Here is a 26,086-nt window from a genome sequence, read left to right as displayed (position 1 = left end):
CGAGTCTAAGTTGGTTGTCAAAGTTGATCAACTTCTTAGTTTATGTCCACATCTTTTTATATCAAGGTGAGGGGTATGCTTTGTAATCTAGAATTAACTTTCACAAGCTCCGAGGCGAGAAAGCCGCTCACCAGGGGCCGCATGTAAATAGAGTTGCGTGGTTTTCCTACTAAATATGGACATACGATCAAATCCAGAAAATGAGCAAGTAAAAATTCCGATGTATTAAATTGTTCGCATGCACAAATCCAAGCACATTTACAAAACCCAAAACCAGTGAAGTTGGTAGGTTGTGTAAATCGTAAATAAAAACAGAATACAATAATTTGCTAATCCTTTTCAACCTATATTTAATTGAAAAGACTGCAAAGACAAAATACTTAATGTTCGAAATCAAAAATCTTTTTTTTTTTTGCAAATATTAGCTCATTTGGAATTTGATGCCTGCAACATGTTTCAAAAAAGCTGGCACAAGTGGCAAAAAAGACTGACAAAGTTGAGGAATGCTCATCAAACACTTATTTGAAACTTCCCACAGGTGAACAGGCTAATTGGGAACAGGTGGGTGTTATGATTGGGTATAAAAGCAGATTCCATCAAATGCTCAGTCATTCACACACAAGGATGGGGCAAGAGTCACCACTTTGTAAACAAATGCGTGAGCGAATTGTTGAACAGTTTAAGAACAACATTTCTCAACGTGCTATTGCAAGGAATTTAGGGATTTCACCATCTAAGGTCTGTAATATCATCAAAAGGTTCAGAGAATCTGGAGAAATCATTGCACGTAAGCGGCTACGATTCCTCAGGCGGTACTGCATCAAAAAGCGACATCATTGTGTAAAGGATATCACCACATGGGCTCAGGAACACTTCAGAAAACCACTGTCAGGAATTACAGTTGGTCGCTACATCTGTAACTGCAAGTTAAAACTCTACTATGCAAAGCCATTTATCGACAACACCCAGAAACGCTGCGTGCTTCACCGGGCCCGAGCTCATCTAAGATGGAGTGATACAAAGTGGAAAAGTGTTCTGTGGTCTGACGAGTCCACATTTCAAATTGTTTTTGGAAACTGTATACATTGTGTCCTCCGGACCAAAGAGGAAAAGAACCATCTGGATTGTTATAGGTGCAAAGTTGAAAAGCCAGCATCTGTGACGGTATGGGGGTGTATTAGTGCCCAAGGCATGGGTAACTTACACTTCTGTGAAGGCACCATTAATGCTGAAAGGTACATACAGGTTTTGGAGTAACATATGTTGTCATCCAAGCAACGTTATCATGGACGCCCCTGCTTATTTCAGCAAGACAATGCCAAGCCACGTGTTACAACAGCGTGGCTTCATAGTAAAAGAGTGCGGGTACTAGACTGGCCTGCCTGTAGTCCAGACCTGTCTCCCATTGAAAATGTGTGGCGCACTATGAAGAGTAAAATACCACAACGGAGACCCCCGGACTGTTGAACAACTTAAGCTGTACATCAAGCAAGAATGGGAAAGATTTCTACCTGAAAAGCTTAAAAAATTGGTCTCCTCAGTTCCTAAACGTTTACTGAGTGTCGTTAAAAGGAAAGGCCATGTAACAATGCCCCGTGACAACTTTTTTGCAACATTCTGCTGCCATTAAATTCTAAGTTAATAATTATTTGCAAAAATAAATTAAGTTTCTCAGTTTGAACATTAAATATATTGTCTTTGCAGTCTATTCAATTGAATATAAGTTGAAAAGGATTTGCAAATCATTGTATTCTGTTTTTCTTTACGAATTACACAACATGCCAACTTCACTGGTTTTGGGTTTTGTATTTCTTACATTACAACCTACTTGGAATTTGCCGTTGACTTGTGGGAGGCTTGGCACGCCCAGACTACGCCCCCTTATAAATACGCAAATCATATTGAAAATAGCAATGTGCTTGAGCTCGGCACGTCTGACTAATCACAAGTCGGAAGTGCTTCTTTCTCCTGTTTGGAGCAAACAGCATTGCGGTTGTCCGGCTGACATTACTCTGTCTCCGAGAATTGAACGCAGGCGGAAATAAAATTAAAAAATGGTTGCATTCATGTCTTTTTTTTTTTCTTTTCTTTTCTTTTTTTTGTCATTAAAAAATACAATCATGCGTGCTTACGGACTGTATACCTGCAGACTGTATTGATCTATATTGATATATAATGTAGGAACCAGAAATTTTAATAACAGAAAGAAACAACTCTTTTGTGTGAATGAGTGTAAATGGGGGAGGGAGGTGTTTTGGGTTAGTGCACTAATTGTAAGTGTATCTTGTGTTTTTTATGTTGATTTAATTTAAAAAAAATAAAAATAATTTAAAAAAAAAATAATTTCTTGTGCGGCCCGGTACCAATCGATCCACCGACCGGTACCGGGCCGCGGCCCCGTGGTTGGGGACCACTGAATTAGTGGAGTGCCCAGAACATTAACTATGCAAACATGGTTTGCAATAGGGCGGTGTGGGGCCGTGATCTGTATGGCAGTGAACAGCTGAGTTTTTTTTATTTTCGTTTTTTAATGCACACATGTTAAACGTGTAATTTTGATGTTTTGCATTTATTAGAAAAAAAGTTATGGCAATCAAAAAAAAAGTTGTTTTTTTTACTATTGTCCCTCAAATGTGTATTTTATCCAATTACTTGATTATCAATCAATAAATTATTTATATAGCTCTAAATCACAAGTGTCTCAAAGGGCTGCACAAGCCACAACGACATCCTCGGCTCAGATCCCACATCAGGGCAAGAAAAAAACTCAACCCAATGGGATACAATGAGAAACCTTGGAGGGGACCGCAGATGTGGTGACCCCCCACCCCTGGGCGACCGATGCAATGGACGTCGAGTGGATGTAGTTAATAGTGTGAGAGTCCAGTCCATAGTTGGGCCAGCAGGGGATCATCTTGAGTGGAGACAAGTCTGCAGCGCAGAGACATCCCCAACTGATGCACAGATGAGTGGTCCACCCCGGGTCCCAAATTTTGAACAGCTAGTGCAGTGGTTCTCAACCTTTTTTCAGTGATGTACCCCCTGTGAACATTTTTTTAATTCAAGCACCCCCTAATCAGAGCAAAGCATTTTTGGTTGAAAAAAAGAGATAAAGAAGTAAAATACAGCACTATGTCATCAGTTTCTGATTTATTAAAACTTATAACGGTGCAAAATATTGCTCATTTGTAGTGGTCTTTCTTGAACTATTTGGAAAAAAATATATAAAAATAACTAAAAACTTGTTGAAAAATAAACAAGTGATTCAATTATAAATAAAGATTTCTACACATCAACTGAAAGTGCCCTCTTTGGGGATTGTCAAAAATGTCCTCTCATGTTGTTCTCCCCTCTAATGTTTTACAAAAAAGTATGTGCTCATAAATATCGTCAGTACCGATGTATCTGACAAAACCTACAAGTTGTGCATTTCCACTAATATCTGTGGATTCATCCAGCTGGAGGGAAAATGAGTCGCTAAGTTTTCCAAAAACTTGCTCAACAATGTCTTTTCCCATTTGATCTACTCTCCGGCAAACAGAGTCATTTGATAAAGGCACATTCTTTATTTTCTCGGCTGCGTTTTTATCCAGTATTGTCTCGGCCAGCACTGCAGCGGCTGGAATTATCAGCTCTTCAGCGATAGTGAACGGCTGTTTGGGCTTTAGCAACAAGCAAAGACACTAGTCTAGTGACAATATTTCATGAATAATATCCTTAGATTAACATTCTTAATAAATGGCAGTACAATAAGCACACATGTGATTGTGGAGTCAGTGTTACAACCTGGCATTTACACATTGTGTGGCGTTGGGGTTGTCCGACTTTTTTTGTGGCCATAAACGCAGCACTGGCTAAGTGCCATGAGTGCGTGTGTTGGTGCAGGTGAGCGAGCGAGCGGCTTCTGTTGAAACGACGGATGACAAAGTTGGTTTAAGCCTGGTTTGTATGGCAGAAAATTGCCAGTTTTTATAGATAAAGGTTTTTTTTACTCATGTTTTTGGTGTGGTTTCAAACAGTTTTGCTCAATAAAGTGATTGATGGAATTCCTGTCCGTAAAGTGTCTTGACAGACGATAATTGAACTTTGATTGATTGATTGATTGAGACTTTTATTAGTAGGTTGCACAGTGAAGTACATATTCCGTACAATTGACCACTAAATGGTAACACCCGAATAAGTTTTTCAACTTGTTTAAGTCGGGGTCCACTTAAATTGATTCATGATACAGATATATACTATCATATATACTATCATCATAATACAGTCATCACACAAGATAATCACATTGAATTATTTACATTATTTACAATCAGGGGTGTGGAGGGGGGAGGGGTGGGGGGGGTATGGACATAAAGTAGTGGACATAGAGAGAGAGAGAGATCAGAAGGCATAAGAAAAAGAAAAAGTATCTGCATTTGATTGTTTACATTTGATTATTAGCAATCCGGGGAGGGTGTTAGTTTAGGGTTGTAGCTGCCTGGAGGTGAACTTTTATTGCGGTTTTGAAGGAGGATAGAGATGCCCTTTCTTTTATACCTGTTGGGAGCGCATTCCACATTGATGTGGCATAGAAAGAGAATGAGTTAAGACCTTTGTTAGTTCGGAATCTGGGTTTAACGTGGTTAGTGGAGCACCCCCTGGTGTTGTGGTTATGGCGGTCATTTACGTTAAGGAAGTAGTTTGACATGTACTTCGGTATCAGGGAGGTGTAGCGGATTTTATAGACTAGGCTCAGTGCAAGTTGTTTAACTCTGTCCTCCACCTTGAGCCAGCCCACTTTAGAGAAGTGGGTAGGAGTGAGGTGGGATCTGGGGTGGAGGTCTAGAAGTAACCTGACTAGCTTGTTCTGAGATGTTTGGAGTTTAGATTTGAGGGTTTTGGAGGTGCTAGGGTACCAGGAGGTGCATGCATAATCGAAAAAGGGTTGAACGAGAGTTCCCGCCAGAATCCTCAAGGTGCTTTTGTTGACCAGAGAGGAAATTCTGTAGAGAAATCTCGTTCGTTGGTTAACCTTTTTGATTACCTTGGTTGCCATTTTGTCACAGGAAAGGTTAGCCTCTAGAATGGAACTGTGTTGACAAAGATTGTTTTATTCATTGGGGCCACTCTTGTTGTCACCTGTCACTCACAGAGTTGCATTGCTAAATCATACAGAATAAATTGTAATGTGTTTATTTTGTTTAAAGTTCAGATGGGATTTTTGATTTCCTGCGCGGCATTAATTTGCAGTGCGCCGAGGACGCGTGAGCGGTGCGCAATTGCGCAGGCGCGCACCTTAGAGGGAAGGTTGTCCAGGGCTTTGGCTGATGTTGTGGAGGCTTTCCGCATCGTGTCTTGAGATGACCTGAATGCATTTAGTCTCCTCTTTAAAAAATCAGGTGGCTTACCGACATGGTAAGCGTGTTTTGTCCGGAGATGCCGTTGAGGATGCGCGGCCGTTTCATGCCGCTGTTCGCTAACATTTCTCCACAGAAAAAACACAATGCCTTGGGGGGGTTACAACTCGAAGCCGTAAATCCCATTAACACATATTCTTTGGAATACTGTCTGAATTTTGCCGGCTCAGGTTTGGCCTTCTTTGGCACATGTTCTTCCTTGTTTTCAGCTGCATTACTGCTACGCTTTAACCACGCCTCCATTGTTTTCTACATTGATAGTTGATTGACAGTTGGTGCCGTGTGGCACCGCCAGGTAGGATCAAACCATTACGGCATGGGCCATGGGGGAAACTCTGGGTTTATGGTAATGAATGGAATAGCCTACTTGATTTGATGTTCAGTTTATGAACTTATATTCATATTTTGTTGAAGTATTACTCAATAAATATATTTATAAAGGATTTTTGAATTGTTGCTATTTTTAGAATATTTTAAAAAAATCTCACGTACCCCCCTTGGCATACCTTCAAGTACCTCCAGGGGTACGCGTACCCCCATTTGAGAACCACTGAGCTAGTGCACTGTCTGCGGTCACCTAATAACCTCGCCACGCAGGTGAGGGGTGCAGAACTGGACTAAAAGGGGGGTCTATCTAAAGGCTAATGTATACAAATGAGTTTTAAGATGGGACTTAAAGGCCTACTGAAATGAATTTTTTTTATTTAAACGGGGATAGCAGATCTATTCTATGTGTCATACTTGATCATTTCGCGATATTGCCATATTTTTGCTGAAAGGATTTAGTATAGAACAACGACGATAAAGATTGCAACTTTTGGTATCTGATAAAAAAAAGGCTTGCACCTACCGGAAGTAGCGTGACGTAGTCAGTTGAACATATACGCAAAGTTCCCTATTGTTTACAATGATGGCCGCATGAAGTGAGAGAGATTCGGACCGAGAAAGCGACAATTTCCCCATTAATTTGAGCGAGGATGAAAGATTTGTGGATGAGTAAAGTGCAAGTGAAGGACTAGTGGGGAGTTGAAGCTATTCAGATAGGGAAGATGCTGTGAGAGCCGGGGGTGACCTGATATTCAGCTGGGAATGACTACAACAGTAAATAAACACAAGACATATATATACTTTATTAGCCACAACACAACCAGGCTTATATTTAATATGCCACAAATTAATCCTGCATAATAACACCTGCGTGTTTGTTATGCTAGCTCCTAGCTCCTCTGCTAGCTCCTAGCTCCATAGAACACGCCAATACAATTCAAACACCTGATCAACACACACAATCACTCAGCCCAAAAGACCGTTCACCTAACCCAAGGTTCATAAAGCTTATATATTTTTAAAAAGTTACGTACGTGACGCGCACGTAGGTACGGTACGTGTTATGCTAGCTCCTCTGCTAGCTCCTAGCTCCATAGAACACGCCAATACAATTCAAACACATGATCAACACACACAATCACTCAGCCCAAAAGACCGTTCACCTAACCCAAGGTTCATAAAGCTTATATATTTTAAAAAAGTTACGTACATACGCAAAAAAAAGCCAAAGCTGCATACTCACAGTAGCACGTCTGCGTCTTTGTCATCCAAATCAAAGTAATCCTGGTAAGAGTCTGTGTTGTCCCAGTTCTCTACAGGCGTCTGTGTATCCAAGTCAAATGTCCTCCTGGTTAGAGTCTCTGTTATCCGAGTTCTTCCATCTTGACTGCATCTTTCGGGAATGTAAACAAAGAAGCGCCGGCTGTGTACTGTTGTGACTGACTACGCTCGAAAAATACGTCCATTTCGCACCGACAACTTTCTTCTTTGCTTGCTCAGCTTCCTTCTTCATAATGCAATGAACATGATTGAAACAGATTCACGAACACAGATGTCCAGAATACTGTGGAATTATGAAATGAAAACAGAGCTTTTTCGTATTGGCTTCAATGTGGAAGGCATACCCGTGTTCGCCGGTCTACGTCACGCGCATACGTCATCCTCAGAGGCGTTTCGAACCGGAAGTTTAGCGGCAAATTTAAAATGTCACTTTATAAGTTAACCCGGCCGTATTGGCATGTGTTATAATGTTAAGATTTCATCATTGATATATAAACTATCAGACTGCGTGGTCGGTAGTAGTGGGTTTCAGTAGGCCTTTAAATGCTTCTACTGAGGTAGCATCTCTAACTGTTACCGGGAGTGCATTCCAGAGTACTGGAGCCCGAATAGAAAACGCTCTATAGCCCGCAGACTTTTTTTGGGCTCTGGGAATCGCTAATAATTAATCGAACAAACAAATTGAAAGATTGTTTTTACTATTATTACTATTACTAAAATAATCGATAGCTGCAGCCCGACTTCCCCCAGTTGTATATGTGACTATTTCTCCTAATTAACTGAATTCTGATGTTTTTACAAATTCCATCACCTTTCTGTTAAATCTTTCTACTGCACTTGTTTCTTTTTGCAGGCTTTTTGTAGACCAAAAGCGTCTGGCCGATATGTCGCTGAGAGAGCATCTCCAGCTGGATTCGCCCAGCAAGCCTGAGCTCCACATCAAGACGTTACCGTATGAATCAGTGTACACAGAGCTGCAGGCCGTCTGCGCCGCCCTCGGCCCCAAGGACAAAGTGTGGATCTGTGATAAGGCCAGTTGTGCTCTCACGCAGGTCATCCCCAAGGTGAGAGAGCACTTACTTGCTCATAAGTGAAGACAGTAAGTGTCTGCTGCAGCTGCAGCTTGTCTGTTATGACCACTTGTATGAAAAACGTGATATTGCTGTAAAAGGCTCATTTTTATTTGCTTTGTGGTGCTGGTTCAGATTACAATCATTGTCATTCAATGAGCTTTATTTAGCTTTTGTGTTTGTGCGTGTGAGTGTGAGGACAAACACATTCTCAGACATCTCAGTTTCAGGGAATAAACAGTGTGTTTTATGTGTTCCTCTGACCTCCAAAATTCATGTAAATGTTCAGAAGACCTCTTCACCTTCAATTAGCTACACATTCACAATCTAACGAGATCCAATCCAAAGAGTTTCATCAAAAAGTCAGTCTTTACAAACATGGTAACAGTACGTTAACAGTGTAACTGCACATGTTACAGCCTCATTCACTCTGCAAAAAAATGGCAATCTCGAATAAATAATCTGAAAGAAATAACAGATTGCTTTTTCATATTAAATTCATATTTGTTTCATTCCTTCTCCAAATTTGACCAAATTCTTTTAGAGCTGTGACAGTTTCCTTTTGCTGCATTACAGGCTAACAGGTCTCCTATTCCCTACACACCCCTCTGCCTCGCCAAGGCGGTGAAGAACGCGACTGAGATTGAATGCATGAAAACTGCTCATGTAAGAAGGCCTACTAGAAATCCCCAAAATGTTATATACAAAAGTATATATATATATATACATACATACATACATGTATGTGTATATATATATATATATATATATATATATACACACTACCGTTCAAAAGTTTGGGGTCACATTGAAATATCCTTATTTTCAATGAAGATAACTTTAAACTAGTCTTAACTTTAAAGAAATACACTCTATACATTGCTAATGTGGTAAATGACTATTCTAGCTGCAAATGTCTGGTTTTTGGTGCAATATCTACATAGGTGTATAGAGGCCCATTTCCAGTAACTATCACTCCAGTGTTCTAATGGTACAATGTGTTTGCTCATTGGCTCAGAAGGCTAATTGATGATTAGAAAACCCTTGTGCAATCATGTTCACACATCTGAAAACAGTTTAGCTCGTTACAGAAGCTACAAAACGGACCTTCCTTTGAGCAGATTGAGTTTCTGGAGCATCACATTTGTGGGGTCAATTAAACGCTCAAAATGGCCAGAAAAAGAGAACTTTCATCTGAAACTCGACAGTCTATTCTTGTTCTTAGAAATGAAGGCTATTCCACAAAATTGTTTGGGTGACCCCAAACTTTTGAACGGTAGTGTACATATGTACGTATATATGTTTGTATATGTGTTCATTTGTTATCATCCTCATCAACGACATTACTGACTTGTTTTTTAAATGTTTCGCCTGTTTCCTGGCAGATCAAGGATGCAGTCGCTCTTTGTGAACTCTTTGCTTGGTTGGAAAAAGAGGTAGGAGTGCTATGCTTTTTAAGTGTCAAATAAGTTATAGGGGAACTGCACTTTTTTTTGCAATTAACAAACCCTGTGTAAGACAAGAACACGTTTTTCTTTTTTTGTAGGCATTCAAATTCAATTAATGAATTACAGCAAGTATGAGGTGGCCAAAAATGAAGCTAATGGGAGTACACTATTGCACCGATAAAGCCCTCTAAAAAAACATCCAAAAACTGGCAACAATACTCCATTTGCATGCACGCAGCGTCTAGAACTTGTAGCTCATCCTCTATATATTCAGGCTCAACAATATCAGGCTTAAGATCATCATTTGTCTTTGTTGTCTCTCACAAAGTCTGCCTTGATTAGTAGTTACTGTTGTTGAATAGAAAAGCGAACGTTGTGATGCGTCTGTGAAATTAATATGCCGCAGTATGCTTAAAATGAGCTAAGTATGTAAGAATTACATGTTTTTTTTGTTGAGTTTTTTATTAATCAGTCCAACAAAATAATACACACTAATACAAGTCTAATTCCAAAACCATCAACATTCAGAATAGCAATCAACAGAGTAATTGAGAGGACGCACAAACATGACACAAAACAATCCAAAGGTAGTCAAACAAAAATGAATAATAACAGTATCAATATTAATAAGAATTCCAACAAAACAGGGATTAAACATCCCTCATTTACATTATCACCTCAGCCATTTATAAAAAATAAATAAAAACTTTAAAAATGAACAATAGTGTCACAGTGGCTTACACTTGCATCACATCTCATAAGCTTGACAACACACTGTGTCCAGTATTTTCCACAAAGATAAAATAAGTCATATTTTAGGTTCATTTAATAGTTAAAACTAATATAAATAATGGATCCTATATTCCAAATTATGACTCATTATTTTAAACTTAATGCTTTTTTTTTTTACTTATATCATCTCCATAGCTTATGTATACCAGTCAGTATTAGTTGGACTATTAACATCTATCCATTTTTTTAATATTACCCTTTTTGTTATGATGCACATTGAAAGCAATGCATTTTTACTCTTTGATGACACGTTACTAAATTAATGCAGATCACCAAGAATACAAGGTTGCAGTGTCATTGGGATCTATATATTTATGAATGTGATTGCTTCTTTTGGTGTTTTCAACCATAACACTTTTATTCTCTGACATTCCCACAATAAATGAACAAAAATTCCCTCAGCTGCCCGTCACTATAATTTGCTCTCCACTGCACCAATTTTAAACAGCTGAGAAGATGTAAAATACAATCTATTCAAGATCTTAAATTGACTCATCTTATTTTTAAATGCTTCTAAAGGGCTTATTGGCATTTTTCGAAATATCATTGCATGATATGTCTCTTTCATCTGAAATGTTTAATTCGATCATCCATTTCTGAACACATGCATCATTTGCATTTCTAGTATGATGTTTATTTTAATATTTCATGAAATCTTTTAATTCATTTCTTGATTGTATCTTGATTAAAAAGTGCATATCTTCCAGTTCATGGCTATTAAAGGACATACTTTCAGAGGATATGCATTTCTTTACAGCGTGTTTTAAAGAGATCAAATTAAAAAAAAATATTTCTGGGTATATTTTATTGATAAACTAATTCATTGAAAGGTTTAAAGGAGTTTGCATGAATATGATGAGGTTTAGTAAGTTTTATATAAGATAGTCTAACATAATGCAACATTCTATTTAATGCGATCGTGCCATGGACCCCGAATTTTCATCCTTTTTTCCCCCCTCCAGAGTCAATCGCGTGGTTTTCCACCAAATGATCGCGTTTTTTTACAAACTCACTGACATGGCCGGTGCCTCCCGGTCAAGTCCTGTGTTGGTTTACTCTACACGACAGTTACACGACTTCATTGCTGCACTTAGACTTTCTTGTTGTTCGCCGTTGGGGACTTTTTGAGTTCCAGTTAGTTTCACGCGAGGCTAATACTAGGGCTGGGCGATATGGCCTTGTATTAATATCTCAATATTTTTAGGCCATGTCACGATACACGATATATATCTCGATATTTTGCCTTAGCCTTGAATGAACACTTGATGCATATAATCACAGCAGTATGATGATTCTGTGTCTACATTAAAACATTCTTGTTCATACTGCATTAATATATGCTCATTTTAAACTTTCATGCAGAGGGAGAAATCACAACTAAGTCAATTTACCAAAACTGTATTTATTAAACAGTTATTAAGCAGTGGCACAAACATTCATGTCATTTCCAAAACAGAAAGTGCAAGATTGTCAGACTTTTTAAAACAAGCTATAAGTGCACTTTTGTGAATGATGTCACTAAGATGACATATCAAAACAACACTAAATTAAAGTGCACTTTTTGTACAGAACACCACTACAATAGTTTAAAACAAATAAAGTGCACTCTTGTGCATGATGTCACACAAGATATTTCAATAACTGTCAAATAAAAATGAGCTGCATAATAGGTTCCTGCGGACGTTATCTCCTTCTGTTGTTGACTTTTTTTTTCCATACGGTGTTGATCTGGAAATAGTTGCTTCGGCATTTTGTTGGTGTGGCACCGGCCGGAGATGTTGACATGCAGAGTTTCAAGCACTCTTCATTCTCTAGCGCAGGGGTCACCAACCTTTTTGAAACCAAGGGCTACTTCTTGGGTACTGATTAATGCGAAGGGCTACCAGTTAGATACACACTTAAATAAATTGCCAGAAGTAGGCAATTTGCTCAATTTACCTTTAAAGGCCTACTGAAACCCACTACTACCGACCACGCAGTCTGATAGTTTATATATCAATGATGAAATCTTAACATTGCAACACATGCCAATACGGCCGGGTTAACTTATAAAGTGACATTTAAAATTTCCCGGGAAATATCCGGCTGAAACGTCGCGGTATGATGACGTATGCGCGTGACGAAGGCAGTTGAACGCGTCATCTTGGAATAGGTCCCTCCCAATTTAAACAGCTCTGTTTTAATCGCTAATTTCCACAGTATTCAGGACATCTGTGTTGGTGAATCTTTTGGAAATTTGTTCAATTAACAATGGAGACTGCAAAAAAGAGAGTTGTAGGGAAGCGGTGTGTTGCTGCTGGATGTAGCAACACAAACCAAAACACAACCGGTGTTTCATTGTTTCTTTTCCCAAAAGATGGCGGCCAAGCTTTACTATGGAACAAAGAAGTCAAGCGAACACGGTTGGATTGGACGACACATACGAAGTACAGTGTATTATGCAGCGAACATTTCGAAAGATCATGTTTCGAAGAGGGTCCCTTGCGAATGGCAGAAATGGGAATCAGCACTCGTCGACTCGTGCTGAAGAAAGGTGCGAAGCCAACTATTTTCAATAGACCACGGACAAGTCCGGAGCACCCGACCCCCTCCACAAGCGGACAGACTGGGCACATGAGGTCTGCATTTGCCAAAAGGGAAAGGAAGAGGGTAAGAATCTTGATATCCAGTTTTCATAGTCAGACTACACTGTTCCAATATCCATTTCTTTGTTCTCAATTGTTGAAACCCCCCCACCTCCACACCCCGGATTGTAAATAATGTAAATAATTCAATGTGATTATCTTGTGTGATGACTGTATTATGATGATAGTATATATATGATAGTATATATCTGTATCATGAATCAATTTAAGTGGACCCCGACTTAAACAAGTTGAAAAACTTATTGGGGTGGTACCATTTAGTGGTCAATTGTACGGAATATGTACTTCACTGTGCAACCTACTAATAAAAGTCTCAATCAATCAACCAAAACTAACACACACAGTCATAGACTACTCCAGTGGTTCTCAACCTTTTTTCAGTGATTTTCCCCTGTGAACATTTTTTTAATTCAAGTACCCCCTAATCAGAGCAAAGCATTTTTGGTTGAAAAAAAGAAAAAAAATACAGCACTATGTCATCAGTTTCTGATTTATTAAATTGTATAACAGTGCAAGATATTGCTAATTTGTAGTGGTCTTTCTTGAACTATTTGGAAAAAAAGATATAAAAATAACTAAAAACTTGTTGAAAAATAAACAAGTGATTCAATTATAAATAATATTTTGTACACATAGAAGTAATCATCAACTTAAAGTGCCCTCTTTGGGGATTGTAATAGAGATCCATCTGGATTCATGAACTTAATTCTAAACATTTATTTTGTTGAAGTATTATTCAATAAATATATTTATAAAGGATTTTTGAATTGTTGCTATTTTTATAATATTTTAAAAAAAATCTCTCGTACCCCTTGGCATACCTTCAAGTATCCCCAAGGGTATGCGTACCCCCATTTGAGAACCACTGGACTACTCCATGAACAATGAAATAAATTAACAATAAAATAGTCTACATATAATTATTGCTTCAAGTTCTAGTCAAGTTCTTCTGCAGTATAAAGTATCGTACATTTACTGACATTACTGTCAATAGTGTCAATACTGTCAATAGATTACAATAGACAATAATATAAAGTATTGTACATTTGTACATTTACAGACAATAGATCAGATCATGGACAGTACGACTACGGCATCAGTGGCGGATGCGGTGGATGAACCAATGGCAATGGCACTAGATTTGCCTGATGAGGAGGGCGATCAAGATCAGGTTCGATTTGTTTTCCTAATCAATGTTCAAATGGATTACAGTTCAAGCCCAATCCAAAAGTATTCATAATTAATGTAAATGAGGTATCCATATTACATGTAGCTGTTTCTCCATTTCCAGGGAAATACAAGAGAACAAGGATGCCAGACGGACTGGGTACCGATTGGGACAGCACCAACAGCAATGACCAGTAGCAAGAGCACCCAAACAGGGAAAATACATCATAGATCAAAGGGTATGTCTATTTCGGTGACGAACATGATTCTGCACATCACAGTACACATTGCACGCTGCCTGTGCAGAGTAGAGTAGACAGATAAATTAGGTGATTCAAAGACAATAATTATTATGTGATTCTAGTTTAATTTTAACAGATTATATAAAACAACTTGTGCTTGATTTTATTGCTAGGACACCAGGTGACCCCAGATATCCTCGAGAGGGTTAGAGCTCGGCCGGCCAGGGTTAGTGAAGTCCCATTGTCAAGTGTAGCAGCTCCATCTGACAGCCCCGAGATGCAGACTAACATAGCAGCTCCAGGTGTGTCTGGAATGCAAGCCAAGCTACGACCACCTCCTGCATTGTTTGATGAAGGACCAGCATCAAGTCCCACTGCGCCTTTTGTTGGTGGTTCTTCCGATGACAGCTATGTGCCGAGTGAGTCAACGACATCGGATCCGTGTCAATCTGACGGGTCGCCAGATCGCCCATGTACTCACCAGATGCATGAAGAGGGCTGCCACAAGGAACCGAAGTACATCATCTTTGAGTCGTGCCTCCAGAGTCTCGTCAAGTGGTGTCACTGTCCAGTCTGTGGCAGCCAGGACATAAGCCCTTCTTGGGATTCGAACGGTACACAGCTGACCATGACTCTTCAATGTGCATCATGTGACCAGAGGAGTAGTTGGAGCAGCCAGCCAAACATTGGCCCTTATGCCGCGGGCAACATCCTGCTGTCTGCTGGCATCCTCTTCGCTGGGGCATCTTCTGGCAAGGTGTTGCAAGTGCTGAACAGCATCGGAGTGGTCACGTATGTGAAGAGGACATTTTTCAACCACCAGGAGCTCATCCTGCAGCCAGCCATCAAAAAGGTGTGGGAGGAACAGCAACGGACGCACCTCACCATGCTGCAGGTGGAAGGCCGACCCCTCGTCCTTGGTGGTGATGGGCGAGCAGACAGTCCGGGACACAGCGCCAAGTTCGGTACCTACACCACAATGGAGCTTGTGGCCAATGTGGTTCTCGACCTTCAGGTTGTACAGGTACGACCATATAATCTCACTAAAACACTAGTAACACAATAAGCAGATAAGGGATTTTCCAGAATTATCCTAGTAAATTTGTCTAATAACATTAACCATTTCAATGTATACTAAGCCCCTTTTTCATTTTTTTCTTTGCTCATTCCTTTTCTGTTATATATATTTCAGAGCAACGAATGTCTTGGCAGCTACCATATGGAGATGGAAGGACTGAAGAGGATGGTGGAACTGCTGATCAGCTGGGACCTGGATGTCGGGGTGCTGGTGACAGACAGACACAGACAGATCGCTAAATGGATTCGTGAAAACATGCCCAATACACGGCACTGCTATGACATCTGGCATGTTGCAAAATGTTAGTTGGATTATTTGTATGCATGACAAGTTGTGAAGTAGTGTGTACATATCAGTGATCAGATGAATGCGATATTGTATTTAATCCACAAATTTCTGTTTTTTTCTGTTTGTAGCCATCGGAAAGAAACTGAAGGCCATCGCCAAGCATAAGGACTGTGAAGACCTGAAGCCCTGGGTGCAAAGTATAATCAACCACCTCTACTGGGCAGCAGTGTCTACACCGCCTGGAGAGGGGGAACTTCTGGTTGCCAAGTGGAAGTCTGTGGAGCGACACATTCAGAACATCCACAAGGACCATGGCGACCTCTTCCCAATTTGTACTCATGGACAACTGCAACGGCAAAAGAAATGGCTCAAACAAAGTGAGTAGGCAAATAAGTTGCCCGAAAGCAGTGAGGGACTAGCAGTATTTTCCTGCACATCTTTTGAAAGTCAAAAAATTCAGATAAACTTGTAAGTAAATAACCAGTTTAAGTTGACTGGAACATTTTTGTAGAAACGTTGTTCTATTTTAAATTTATGTTTAGGTTCACGCTCAGCAGTGAAACTGGAGGAGGTGGTCAACAACAAGTCCCTGCTAAAAGATATCGCCATGCTGTCGGGTGAACACCAGACTTCCAAGGTGGAGGCGTTCCATAGCCTTATCATACAGGTGAGAATTAGACTGATCGCCTGTAGGTGGTGTCGGTGGTTACCACCTGCCACTAGGACTTTGGTGGCCAGGGAGCAAAATACTAGAGCATACTAAATGAAGCCTTGATACAGTCAGTGTAAGCAAGAGAATGTTGGAGGTCCAACATAGTGGCTGGCATCTTGGTGAGAAAGATTGCAAACAATTCTGGCGTGGTGTTAACATTGAAAACAAAACAGCTTCATTACTGCAGGAGATCAAGCTTTAATAGCTGACTATTAACAGTTTAATACACAAACATTTGTATTCAAATTTACAAACAATTTATAAATTTACACACACATTGTATGGACGCATGACTGAATAAAGTGTCTTTTATCTTATACAGTTCGCACCGAAAATGTATGTCTTCTCATACATCGGAATGCTGTGCAGGTATGTTTCCACACTAATCTAAGTGTCACTAGTGTGTGCCATACTTTAGTACTAATTATTACATTATTCTGTTACCACACCTAGGAACCTGCTTGCTGGGCTGCACTGGAACGAAAATTCGAGCCGCCCTATAGCCACTACACAAGCGGGTGCTGAGCGCTATGCAGTACGCTACCCGAAGTATAAAGCAGGGGGCCATGTGGTCAAGAAAATCGCGACAGAGCCAACATACCGTAAGTGTAGAGGACACAAAACATGTAAACACTTGACACTTTGTATCATGATAATAATACTGTCAAGTTTCACTCTCCATGAGTATATTATGTTGTGAGCAGGAACATGTACAATTGTATTTTGCAGGCTACGTAGATGACTTGATCAGGGAGGTTGTTGCTGGCTGCAGACAGACCCCTGACGAGAGAACACCACTCAGCGTCACTGTGGATGTGCCTCCCTTCCTCTGCGATGAACTGGAGAAGCCAGACAAGGAGGAAGCCATCGCCAAGCACAGGAGTCGCTTCGGTAAGTGTGAAATGCCCTCCCGGTAACAGTTAGAGATGCTACCTCAGTAGAAGCATTTAAGTCCCATCTTAAAACTCATTTGTATACTCTAGCCTTTAAATAGACCCCCTTTTTAGACCAGTTGATCTGCCGTTTCTTTTCTTTTCTCCTCTGCCCCCCCCCCCACGTGGAGGGGTTATTCCGGTGACCATGGATAAAGTGCTGGCTGTCCAGAGTTGGGACCCGGGGTATACCGCTCGCCTGTGCATCGGTTGGGGACATCTGCGCTGCTGACCCGTCTCCGCTCGGGGTGGCCTCCTGCTGGCTCCACTGGACCCTCACTAATATGTTAGACCCACTCGACATCCATTGCTTTCGGTCTCCCCTAGAGGGGGGGGGTTACCCACATATGCGGTCCTCTCCAAGGTTTCTCATAGTCATTCACATCGACGTCCTACTGGGGTGAGTTTTCCTTGCCCGTGTGTGGGCTCTGTACCGAGGATGTCGTTGTGGCTTGTACAGCCCTTTGAGACATTTGTGATTTAGTGCTATATAAATAAACATTGATTGATTGACTGATTGATTGATTGATTGATTTTATTGATTAAGTACAGTGGCCATGTAGATTCTGTTGCAGTCACTGCACGTCTTGGAACCCCGTGTAGTCCATCGATGGGAATGTTGTCCTAATCTTATGTACTACACAAGCTGGTAGTACCACCCTTATGTCCTTTCCCAGATATCCCCAGCAGAAGCGGACAAACTGTCGATAGGCTGTGTGTCGTCTCCGCCTGCAAGTAGCAAATGATGGCAGCTGTTATTATCCGGACATGGATACACAGTGACTCACTGTTCTCTGAGATTCAAAAGACATTGTCATGCATTCTATTCATTTGTCATTTACTGTTGCAGTAAATTGTAAATATTGTTGACATCTACGGTCCATCTATGTAATACTTCTATGATATATAATGTCATGTGCATTGTAGCACAGTACATTTCACAGAATAAGAATAAGATAAGAAAGTGCTCATTCTGACTTATCTTCCAAAGGTTGATAGAATAAAGAATTATTTAAACTTATTAGTGCCTCACTCATTTTGCTGTTGCTGCAGCATGCCATATTGCTGTTTGTAGGCGTTATACGCTGTCTGCAGCACCCATTCATCCAGACACACAGATGGAAAGCCATGGTGGTCTATGATGCACGTCTTCACCCCCTCCTCCTCCATCGTTCTGGTCACTGCCTCTATTTCACTACAGCAGACACACTCAGCCACTGTCTCCATGTTCACACAGTTTTGACATGTACACCTGGAAATAGAAATGTTCATAATATTTGTAAATCAATTCATATTATTGACACCTGCAATCTGCAAACATGTGGAATAATTAATATTATCATTGTCTTGTTGTGGATCTTATTAATCTGCATGCATATTTTTAGTATTGCCGGTATATGGAGCTGTGGCCCATAGAAATAATGGGTAATTAATTAGGTTTGACATTGTGTCAATGATAGATACTTAGTGTATAGATAGGCCTGGGGTGTAAGTTGTAACACTAACAGTAACACATTGTGTCAATGATAGATACTTAGTGTATAGATAGGCCTGGGGTGTAAGTTGTAACACTAACAGTAACACATTGTGTCAATGATAGATACTTAGTGTATAGATAGGCCTGGGGTGTAAGTTGTAACACTAACAGTAACAGTGCAAGACTAGGCCACAAACTAAAACTAGTCTATAAATAAATAACATATTACCATTCTGTATTCTCAAGGCGATCTATGTCGTGTGCTCCTCCAGCATCAATAGCAGCAGCGTCCTCCTGACCGTCTTCATCAGCGTCGGGTTCAAAGCGATATGGCTCTATCCCTCTCACAGCTTCTTCCCTATCTGAATCGCTTCCACTCCCCACTAGTCCTTCACTTGCACTTTCCTCATCCACAAATCTTTCATCCTCGCTCAAATTAATGGAGAAATCGTCGCTATCTCGGTCAGAATCGCTCTCAGATCTGGCGGCCATCATTGCAAACAATAGGGAGCTTTGCGGATATGTTCAATTGTCCACGTCACGCTACTTCCGGTAGGGGCAAGGCTTTTTTTTGTCAGATACCAAAAGTTGCTATCTTTATCGTCGTTTTTCTATTCTAAATCCTTTCAGCAAAAATATGGCAATATCGCGAAATGATCAAGTATGACACATAGAATAGATCTGCTATCCCCGTTTAAATAAAAAAATTTCATTTCAGTAGGCCTTTAACTCTGTTATTATTAATAATTAATGATATTTATCTTTGTGGAAACACTGATCATCTTAATGATTTCTCACAATAAATATATATAGAAACAGATAAATATCAATATGCAACACTTTATTTTTATATTTTCTCTAAGTGCACATTTTTCAAATTGAACATTTTCAAATGATCACTTCTAAGACAGTCTTGTGAAATCACAATATCCCATTTTAACTAGCTAGCCACTAACATTTTTTAACAAATCATGATTTACTTTGCACCATGTTTGTACAAATAATAACTCATGTAAAATAAAAAAGTAAACTCTCAAATTTTTAAATTATGTCACACTTTGAACTGGACACCAAATCTGTTATCTGTTTCTTTGTCAGTTAGTGGGAAGCCTGGCATTGCATGCTGTTAACTAGTGTGTTGTACTCTGGTGTGTAACTTGACACTGCAACTCTGAGTGAGTCTTGCAGATGTGCGTCAGTGAGGCGTGTTCTGTGTTTGTTCTTGATGAAGTTCATGTCAGAAAAGGCTGATTCACAAAGATAAGATTTTTCCTCATTGTTTGCGGAACCTTCTTAATCTTTTGGACATATTTTCACAGCAATCTGGCCTTAAGCTTAATTATGATAAATGTAAAATGTTAAGGATCGGAAATCTAAAGGGAACGTCCTTTCGAATGTAATGCAAAGTGCCTGTTTTGTGGACAGATGGACCAGTTAACATACTTGGTGTTGTTGTCCCAGAAAATCTGGAAGATATAGGCTCAGTAAATTATGATAATCGACAAAGAAAGCTGGACAAAATTATGCAATTATGGAAAGGGAAATCCCTAACCTTGTATGGTAAAATGTCTATTGCCAACTCGTTAATTATTCCTCAATTTGTTTATTTGTTTTTGTCATTACCAGCTCCATCACAAAACTTTTTTAAGATTTATGAGCGGAGGGTCTTCGATTTTGTCTGGAACGGCAAACCAGAAAAGATTAAAAGAAAGGTTTTGTACAAAGAGTATGAATATGGGGGCCTGAAACTTCTCAACCTGGAAGCTATGTGTCTGTCTTTAAAAGCATCAATTGTTCCAAAGATGTATTTAAACATTGAGTGGTACACAAATGTCCTGTTGGACAAAAAACATGTACTGTATCAAAATAAATTGTATCCTTTTTTACAAGTGATCCCCTCCCAGAGAGTCTGCTGGGAAACATGGCGGGGTTCATAAAGGAAACTATCCACTCATAGTGGTGTTTTCAATTTTATGTGCCAGAAAAAGGAGACGATATTTTGCAGCAGTTAATATGGATGAACTCTAATATTGTAATAGATGGAAAGCCTTTCTTTTGGAAAAATATGTTTGAAAGAGGAATCATTTTTGTCAATGATATTATCAATGAGAATGGTAAAATTATGAAGTATGATGAATTTAGAGCTATGTATGGTGATGCTTGCTCAAGCTTTTCATTTTAGCAACTAACTGGAGTAATTGGGAAAAGATGGAAACAAATAATTAATTATGGAACTACTAAATTATTAGTTTGTAAACCTCTAATAAGAAATTCTAGTTGGCAAAAAGGAACTAAAATAAATAGAAAAATATATAATTTTTATTTAATAAAGAAATATTTGAAGGCTGCCTCATACAACACAAATGGAAAATGGGAGGACTTTTTTGACTGCCCGTTGCCATGTGATGCCATATTCAAACTAATCTATAAAACCACTATCGATGTGCAAAATCGTTATTTTCAAATTAAAATTATTTATAACTTCTTACCCACAGGGAAAATGTTAAAATTATGGAATATGACAGAGTCAGATGATTGCCGATTTTGTTGTCAGGAGCCTGAATCCACCCTGCATTTGTTTTGGTATTGTCATATTGTGTCTTTATTTTGGGTGGAAGTTGAAAAAATGTGTTTAAGGATTGGTTTGTTTATGAAGCTTAATGTGGTTTTTGTTATTTTAGGAGAGTTCATTGACAATCATGATTTAGTCAATTTAATTATAGTACTCGGTAAAATGTTTATTTTTAAGGCCAAAAACAGATATTCACTTAGTATTACTTTCTTTAAAACATTTATTCAGTATTTTCTAACTTTAGAAAGTTACATGGTTGAAAACGATAATGATGCCAAAAAACATTAAAAAAAAGATGAGAAGTCCTCAAAGGCTTATTTTGAAAGTATAATTATGTTTATAGATTATATGATATCTGTTGTTGTGTTCCCTAATTTGAGTGACCTGGACATAATCTGGACTGTACATAAATGCTTATTTTGAAAATGTAATTTTGTTTATAAATTATATGCAATCTGTTGTGTTCCCTAATTTTTTTCTGTGTACATGAATGAAGGTGTGTGTTGCTGAGTCCGACTTGGACATTATCTGGACTGGGCCTGGTTTAAAAAACCCTTTAAACAAATCTAATTTCATTGACAACCTGGTCTGTTGAAGATAAGGCCCTTTTTTAAAAAATAAAATAAAATAAGATAAATAAATAAAAAACATTTTCTTGGATAAAAAAGAAAGTAAAACAATATAAAAATAATTACATAAAAAATAGTAATTAATGAAAATGTTAGTGGACCAGCAGCCTGTACAATCATGTGTGCTTCAGGGACTGTGTCCCTTGCAGATGTGTTGTCTATGTTGTGGGAACCAGAATATTGGTAGCAGAAAGAAATAACCCCTTTTGTGTGAGTGGGTGTGGATGAGTGTGCATGGGGGAGGTTGTTTGGGTTGATGCACTGATTGAAAGTGTATCTTGTGTTTTTTCTATGTAGATTTAATTTAGCGGGTGACTTTTCAAATGATGCTACATTAGCAGTGCTGCTACTTTTTGTAGCAACGCTTTTATCGCATAAATGTTGAACATATTCCCGCTTGAAGCCAAACCACCGCCGGACGATGGATCACATGCTGTTTTTCTTGGTAATTAATTATTCCTCCATTGGTTACCAGATTCGCACCTTTTTTCTCTCGTATTACCACCCACACCTCACCGTTAGCATCATACCTAACGTTACCATGTCGTTACCTGTCTGCTCCGCGGGACCGTGTGACGTTGCACATGTGACGTGTGTAAGAAGGTGCGTTTGTTTTATGTCTCTTTGAGAAGGAGAGACAAGAAAGAGTGGGAAACGCATGTCGTGTAATGCCCGCAGCTAAAAGCAACTGCGTGAGAACGTATACTCGAATATCACGGTATAGTCATTTTCTATATCGCACGGAGACAAACCCGCGATATATCGAGTATATCGATATATTGCCCAGCCCTAGCTAATGCCCTGTTTGTTTTTGAGCCTCGTACTGGAATTAAACAAGCATTCTTACCTGCAAGCTGCTTCCTGCCGTCCTTTGCATCCTGGGAGTAACAACTTTCACAGACATGCGACCAAATCGTCAGACTTACACAGTAAATCTATGTGAAAGGCTCCAAAAAGAAGGAATTTAAATAAATAAATACATACAGATCTCGATCCAGTGTTGTCCAAACCTACTGGTGGATCGTACTCCCCCCATTCTGTGATGTGAGAACACGATCCACCATTCACATCACGTCACGTGGAGGCACTATCCACCAAGCAGGTTTAGGCAGCCGAGCTACAGCGCATAGCATTTTCGAAAAGGGGTACAAAAATAAGAATTTTTAAATAACGCAATCTCGGGAATTACGCAATCTGTATTATATGGACCCCAACGACCATGTTATATTAAACTTTGAGTGTAATATACATATGCCTGGTATGACATTACATATATACTTCCAGCATGTATGTAAAATAATGATGGAGCCCTTCGGATGTTTTCAAAAGTGGAATTGAGTGAATCCCGTTAGCTCCGTTGTTAGGTGACTTTTGCTCGCATTTATTTACAAGTTAGAATGCATAAAAAAAGATAAACGTGTGCTTGTCTCACATAAGGATTGTGAATGATAGACACAATTCCAATAAAAAGTGCAGTTCCCCTTTACACTACCGTTCAAAAGTTTGGGGTCACATTGAAATGTCCTTATTTTTGAAGGAAAAGCACTGTACTTTTTAATGAAGATAACATTAAACTAGTCTTAACTTTAAAAAAATACACTCTATACATTGCTAATGTGGAAAATGACTATTCTAGCTGCAAATGTCTGGTCTTTGGTGCAATATCTACATCGGTGTATAGAGGCCCATTTCCAGCAACTATCACTCTAGTGTTCTAATGGTACAATGTGTTTGCTCATTGGCTCAGAAGGCTAATTGATGATTAGAAAACCCTTGTGCAATCATGTTCACACATCTGAAAACAGTTTAGCTCGTTACAGAAGCTACAAAACTGACCTTCCTTTGAGCAGATTGAGTTTCTGGAGCATCACATTTGTGGGGTCAATTAAACGCTCAAAATGGCCAGAAAAAGAGAACTTTCATCTGAAACTCGACAGTCTATTGTTGTTCTTAGAAATTAAGGCTATTCCACAAAATTGTTTGGGTGACCCCAAACTTTTGAACGGTAGTGTAAGTAACATAATATAATTAGGGCTCTCTCAAAAAAGGTGTTTACGGCGGTAACTAATTATTGATTTAATCACGTAAAATGTTTGGACGTCCAACACCTATGCATCATGACAAACCACAACTCTCAGGTACCACACTGACCAAAGCATAACAGACAGGCAAAATGGAGCAAGATGAGCCAGCTAGCCTAATAAATAGATTTTGTTATACAAAGAATAATGAATAAAAAATAGGATTTGCAAGAAGCAGTTTCACTTTCTCCGAAGTCGTAAGTGCCACACCAATGCGTCACGGTGCACAAAAACAACATGGTAGGCTTGCTAGGAAGCATGGTTTCTCGCCAAAGGAATGTGTACAACAAGAAAACTTGGCGATGCAACAGGCAGCATCAAATCTCAGAGTCTAAACCAGGGGTCTCCAACCTTTTTTCTTCTGAGAGATACTTTTACAAAATAAAAATGGTCGATCACTACCCGTTTTGTAACATTTGTTTTATTCATTGTTTTTTTCGACCCAAACAAAGTGAAGTTGCTTTTCTTGCCAGAGCATTAACATGTTACTATTCACAACTCACACTTTGTATTGAAACATTTTCTTCATCTTTATCTCATATTTAAGTATGCATTTATTTCCTGGGCAGTGTTTTAAATCACAATCCAAGTCACTATGACAAAAACATTTTTTTTTTTTTTTTTGTGTGACTAGCAACATCAAAAAGAGGCCCAGAGCTAAAGTCATTGAGAAGTGTCTTAAGCGCAAAAAATAGGACTTAAGTGGTGAAGCTGTATTTTCATGTGCACTTTAATGTTATTGACCGTTTAGTTAAGAAACAAATATATTATTGTTTATAATCAATGTGGTTTATTTATTTAAGCACAACATAATTGCATGTAAATGTATTTTTCGTCAGGTATTTAACTTCTTTCTTAGGCAGTATATTTGGTTAGTGTTTATTTTTCTAATCAGCTTGACATGAAACTAAAGGTTTATGTGTTACATAATTAATCTTTGTGAATAATACATGGTTACATATCATATGACAAGGTTGTAAACCGTAAGTAGGTTAGATATAGTTGTTGAATACGATTAAAATCAAAAGATTACTAATTCAGTGTTAATATTTAAGTTGGCTCCAGACCCCAACCCCCACCATAATGGAAGAGTTGGGCCCCGAGGTCAAAAAGGTTAAGAACCTCTGGTCTAAAAGACATGTAGCATAGCCCAAAACACATGCAATAATCTAGCAATTAGCAAAATGCTGCGGCTCAATTTAAATATGATTAATAATTCCACACACATTTGCCACTGTAGGGCAAAGAAAAGCTCCTGCAAACACTTGGAGACAAATATATTGTACATACAATTACACATTATGTACATACTCACTTACACACAATTATTCATACATATATGCATATATATATATGCATACATACGAATATTCAATCATACATACTGTACATACGCGCACACATTGGTACTTACCTACATACAGTAGGTATAGTACATACACAAATACAGTACATACGTACACACTCACGGTACATACATCCACACGCACCTTCACTGTAGAAACATACATATACACGTACTGTACATATACAAACACATATGCATATACCGTATTTTTCGGACTATAAGTCACAATTTTTTTTCATAGTTTGGCTGGGGGTGCGACTTATACTCAGGAGCGACTTATATGTGAAATTATTAACACATTACCGTAAAATATCAAATAATATTATTTAGCTCATTCACGTAAGAGACTAGACGTATAAGATTTCATGGGATTTAGCGATTAGGAGTAACAGATTGTTTGGTAAACGTATAGCATGTTCTATATGTTATAGTTATTTGAATGACTCTTACCATAATATGTTACGTTAACATACCAGGCACGTTCTCAGTTGGTTATTTATGCGTCATATAACGTACGCTTATTCAGCCTGTTGTTCACTATTCTTTATTTATTTTAAATTGCCTTTAAACTTCTATTCTTAGTGTTGGGTTTTATCAA

General features: G+C 38.9%; 3 protein-coding genes across 4 annotated transcripts in view; 2 read left to right on the top strand and 1 right to left on the bottom strand.

The window, feature by feature from the left end:
• The window catches only part of xpnpep1 (X-prolyl aminopeptidase (aminopeptidase P) 1, soluble), a 67,946-nt gene that overhangs the window by 27,242 nt on the left and 14,618 nt on the right, over positions 1–26,086 (top strand). For both annotated transcript variants that reach the window (XM_062033380.1, XM_062033381.1), the window contains 3 exons: positions 7,861–8,071; positions 8,654–8,743; positions 9,463–9,513. In XM_062033380.1, the coding sequence (XP_061889364.1) occupies positions 7,861–8,071; positions 8,654–8,743; positions 9,463–9,513 (352 nt within the window). The remainder of the gene's footprint in view (positions 1–7,860; positions 8,072–8,653; positions 8,744–9,462; positions 9,514–26,086) is intronic.
• LOC133639778 (uncharacterized) lies at positions 12,681–17,899 on the top strand. The gene is made up of 10 exons (XM_062033379.1): positions 12,681–12,966; positions 14,023–14,133; positions 14,254–14,368; positions 14,545–15,395; positions 15,564–15,750; positions 15,866–16,114; positions 16,280–16,404; positions 16,772–16,818; positions 16,903–17,051; positions 17,179–17,899. Exons 1-10 carry the CDS (start codon positions 12,805–12,807, stop codon positions 17,364–17,366), a joined length of 2,184 nt encoding a protein of 727 aa, XP_061889363.1. The 5' UTR covers positions 12,681–12,804; the 3' UTR covers positions 17,367–17,899.
• On the bottom strand, positions 16,991–19,582 carry LOC133639784 (uncharacterized). The gene is made up of 3 exons (XM_062033386.1): positions 19,088–19,582; positions 18,415–18,633; positions 16,991–18,110 (listed from the first exon to the last, which is right to left on the bottom strand). Exons 1-3 carry the CDS (start codon positions 19,351–19,353, stop codon positions 17,957–17,959), a joined length of 639 nt encoding a protein of 212 aa, XP_061889370.1. The 5' UTR covers positions 19,354–19,582; the 3' UTR covers positions 16,991–17,956.

Source organism: Entelurus aequoreus, linkage group LG22 (genome assembly GCF_033978785.1).
Source record: "Entelurus aequoreus isolate RoL-2023_Sb linkage group LG22, RoL_Eaeq_v1.1, whole genome shotgun sequence".
Lineage (NCBI taxonomy): Eukaryota > Metazoa > Chordata > Actinopteri > Syngnathiformes > Syngnathidae > Entelurus > Entelurus aequoreus.
Note: the sequence above shows the minus strand (reverse complement) of the source record. Positions and strands in the feature narration are given on the sequence as shown.